The following is a 4,262-nucleotide window of genomic DNA, read 5'->3' as shown; positions in this document are numbered from 1 at the left end:
GTTTTGTACAAACTGGTCAGCTTTACACATTGTCCAACGTTGTCGGTGGGAATCAATTTTTGAAATCAGGTCAGCTTTACACATTGTCCAACGTATACACAGCTCAGCTTTCCTTGAATTGTGTGAAAGCTTTGTACGAGTGAGAATAATTTTTTAAAATCAGGTTAGCTTTACACATTGTCCAACGTATACACAACTCAGCTTTCCTTGAATTGTGTGAAAGCTTTATACGAGTGGGAATCATGTTTTAAAATCAGGTCAGCTTTACACATTGTCTAATGTATACACAACTCAGCTTTCCTTGAATTGTGTGAAAGTTTTGTACGAGTGGGAATCATTTTCCCCAATCAGGTCAGCTTGACACATTGTCCAACATATACACAGCTCAGCTTTCCTTGAATTGTGTGAAAGCTTTATACGAGTGAGAATTATTTTTTAAAATCAGCTCAACTTTACACATTGTCCAACGTATACAGCTAAGCAAATTTGAATTTTGTGACAAATTGATAACAACTGGAAAGCATTTCCTAAAATCAGCTTAACTATACACATTGTTCAATGTATACAGCTAAGCAAAGTCTTATAAATAGCATACTAGATTAGGTACATCCACACAATTACTTGTTATTGTGTTAAAATTATTATTCTCCATTTCTGCATACTTCAGTCATTCTTTTCTTACTTCAAAAATGAATTTCGATGCTGGAGGTCCATCATATTTATCATCATCTTCATCTTCGGATGATGATAATTTTTTGTCCAATATCATTGCAGAGATTGATGAAACCGAAGAAGTAATTTGTGAGTACATCAACAACAACAACATGATCCTCGTTAACAATTTATGTCAACAAAACTACCAACCGATCCATGGTGGCTCGATTCCTGGTCATGCAGTGATCAACCGCGATCGAGAAATTGTGCATCAGAATTTGGTCATAGATTACTTTGCCGATAATCCACGTTTTGGAGAAGATATGTTTCGTCGTCGATATCGGATGTCAAGAAGTTTGTTCCTTCGTATTGTTTATGCAGTGAAAGATCATGACTATTACTTCCAACAACGAAGTGATGGACTTGGTAGAATGTGATTATCACCGTTACAGAAAGTAACAGCTGTTTTTCGCATGTTGGCATACGGTCTACCAGCTGATGCTATGGACGAATACGTTAAAATAGGTGAGTCAACAGCAATTGAAAGTATGATAAAATTTTATCGTGTTATGGTGGAAATATTTGCAGAGCGGTATCTACGAACACCTAACGCTAACGATATTGCTAGGCTACTCTATATTCGTAAAAAACGTGGTTTTCCAGGAATGTTTGGAAGTCTTGATTGTATGCATTGGAAATGGAAAAATTGTCCAACGGCATGGTCTGGGCAATACGCAGGACGTGGTGGGTCACCAACTATTATCCTTGAAGCTGTGGCAGATTATGATCTTTGGATATGACACGCATATTTCGGTATGCCAGGCACCATTAATGATATCAATGTGCTGGAGTCATCTAATCTTTTCTCTAATCTAGCTCAAGGTATTGCTCCTCCCGCTCACTATGTTATTCAAGGAAAAGAGTATAATATGGGTTATTATTTAGCTGATGGTATATATCCAAAATAGGCTACTATTGTACAAATAATCCAACAGCCACAAGGTAGGAAGAAAAAATATTTTGCCATGAAACAGGAAGCATGTAGAAAAGATGTAGAACGTGCGTTCGGAGTTCTCCAATCACGATTTGTAATTGTGGCAGGATCAACACGTTTTTGGAAAAAACATGTATTACATGACATAATGACTGTATGCATTATTATGCACAATATGATAATCGAGGATGAACGTGACCTTTATGCACCGATTCAAGAAGTGAGGGAAGTACCAACACCAGAAGTTGATATTGTAGCAGATGAAACTACAAGATTTACTCAATTTATTACACGTTACAGATAAATCAAGGATAAAGATGCCCATATTGCACTTCGTAATGCATTGATAGATCATTTATGGGAGGAATACACTATTTCAGATAGTTAAGTGCATATTAAAATTGTAATTTTTACATTGTTGTTAATGTTTAATTATTTTCTTGTATTTTATTTTCTGTTGTGTTCTTAAATGTAATATTTTGGCAATATCAATAATAAAAATATAATATTTTAGCAATCAAGTTATTTTAATTAATAAAATAATATTTTATTGTTTTATTAGTTTAATTTTTTAAATAATAAATCATTTTGTTTGAAAAATATGTAAAAAAAATAAAATTTGATATGTGGGGTTAATTGTTAAAATAGTTAAAAATATAGGGAATAAAAAATAATAATATAAAAGTAGATAAAAAAGAATATACTGAGAATATTCTTTTTTGGTGCAAAAAATAATACAATGGGTTGGAGATGAATTACTGTTAGATGTGACTTTTGCACCATTTTGATACGATGGGTTGGAGATGCCCTAAATCCGAGCGGCACATTTACATTTCTTTTTAACACTCATGTCCTTGTATCGAAATTTTTTAAAAGGTGGGCAACATAAAACACTTTTCAAACATATTTTTTGGTAAATGAAAAACTTTTATTCATTTTCCAAATTTGAAAAAATTTAGCACTTCACAATACTCAGCAGCTGAGAATTACACTCATACATCTAGTTTAGAAATCAACTGAGATTTACAGAGAGGACTCAAAAATTTTAGTTGAGAACTACAGAGAACACAACCAATCTCTGCTTTCAGCCGGGAAAGAACCATTGAGAATATTTGATAGGATGTTAAACTTGATCTCTTTGAACACTTGAACTGTGGACTTTATTTGCAGCTTGAATATTCTGGCATTCCTCTCCGACCAAATGCAATATATCGTAGAGGCAAAAGCCATTCTTTTTAGCCTTTGCTTGAAACCCTTGCCTCTCAACCTGAAGCTGTACCAAGTCAAAATTTGCCCCCAAGCACAAGCCTTCCACTTGTATTGCAGCCAGTCCATAACCATGAACCAGACATCTTTTGAAAAGGAACACTCGAAGAAGAGATGATCTCTGGTCTCATAACCAGAACATAAGCAGCAGCAATTAGTATTCATTATCCCCATTTTGATTAGTCTGTCTTGAGTAAGCAGCCGATTATGAACTGCTAACCAACAGACAAAAGAGTGCCTGGGAATATTGATGGCCTCCTATACTGTATTATGCCAAGGAAAAAGAGAAGAAGCAGGGAAAAGATCATTGTATAAAGCAGAAACTTTAATTTTAGAATTCCTGTAACAAGATTGAATTATCTGCTTCAAGTTATTAGCACCTCCAAATAATTCCTGAGCTTTGTTCCTGACTTTTAAAATCTGTTTCCACATCCAGGAATCTCTAATTTTTGCTTGAGTTGACCAGATATCACTTCTTTTCAAGTATGTGCTATGAATCCATTTTATCCACAAGCTTTCCTTATTAACATGTATATGCCAAAGTAATCTCAGGATTGAGGCAAAGTTCCAGGTTGAGGCTGAGTATATGCCAAGACCACCATTTTTCTTGCGCAAACAGATTTTGTCCCAGGAAATGAGAGAGAATTTTTTAACCTGCTCAGATTTACCCTACAAGAAGTTCCTACTCATCTCATCAATTTTCTTTAGTACACTTATTGGCAGAAGGTAATTTGAAGTCCAATAGATTTGTATACCAAGCATAGCACTCTTGATAACTTGCAGTCTACCTACATAAGATAATCCCCTATTTTTCATACATGCTTGAAACTGGCCAGATACTTTGTTGAGGAGAGGAGAGCAGTCCATGAATGATAATCGATTACATATCATGGGGACACCAAGATATCTGATAGGCAAGGTACCCTCGGAGAAATTCAATACTGCCTTGATCATGTCTTTAAAGTTTTCATCAACCCCACCATAGAAGACTTTACACTTCTCTGGGTTAGCTTCCAGACCTGATACAGCACTAAATTCTTTGAAACATTTGAAGATCTCTCTAACTGAATGTAAGTCACCCTTTGAAAAGAGTAGAAGATCATCCGCAAAAATTAGATGGGTGATCTTAAGCTCCCTACACCTAGGATGAAACTTGAATGATTTGTCTTCCTTGAGCTTAGCCAGTCTTCTAGATAGATATTTCATTCCCAATATGAATAAGTAAGGTGAGAGAGGATTACCTTGCCTTAATCATCTTTCTCCCTTAAAGTAGCCATGAAGTGAACCATTTAAAGAGATTGAGTACTTAGGAGAAGATATGCATGCCATGATCCACTTTATCATCTTT

The 4,262-nt window shown here is 35.2% G+C and overlaps 2 protein-coding genes across 2 annotated transcripts; both read left to right on the top strand.

The window, feature by feature from the left end:
• On the top strand, window positions 690-1,091 carry LOC109838358. Its single transcript, XM_020406809.1, has one exon. It carries the CDS (start codon window positions 690-692, stop codon window positions 1,089-1,091), a length of 402 nt encoding a protein of 133 aa, XP_020262398.1.
• On the top strand, window positions 1,128-1,454 carry LOC109838357. Its single transcript, XM_020406808.1, has one exon. It carries the CDS (start codon window positions 1,128-1,130, stop codon window positions 1,452-1,454), a length of 327 nt encoding a protein of 108 aa, XP_020262397.1.

This window comes from Asparagus officinalis, chromosome 4 (assembly GCF_001876935.1).
Source record: "Asparagus officinalis chromosome 4, Aspof.V1, whole genome shotgun sequence".
Classification (NCBI taxonomy): domain Eukaryota; kingdom Viridiplantae; phylum Streptophyta; class Magnoliopsida; order Asparagales; family Asparagaceae; genus Asparagus; species Asparagus officinalis.
This window is presented reverse-complemented; position numbering and strand designations above follow the sequence as displayed.

Coding starts and splice junctions, on each gene's coding strand:
- LOC109838358 (XM_020406809.1), top strand. CDS start 690: ATGAATTTCGATGCTGGAGGTCCATCATATTTATCATCATCTTCATCT.
- LOC109838357 (XM_020406808.1), top strand. CDS start 1,128: ATGTTGGCATACGGTCTACCAGCTGATGCTATGGACGAATACGTTAAA.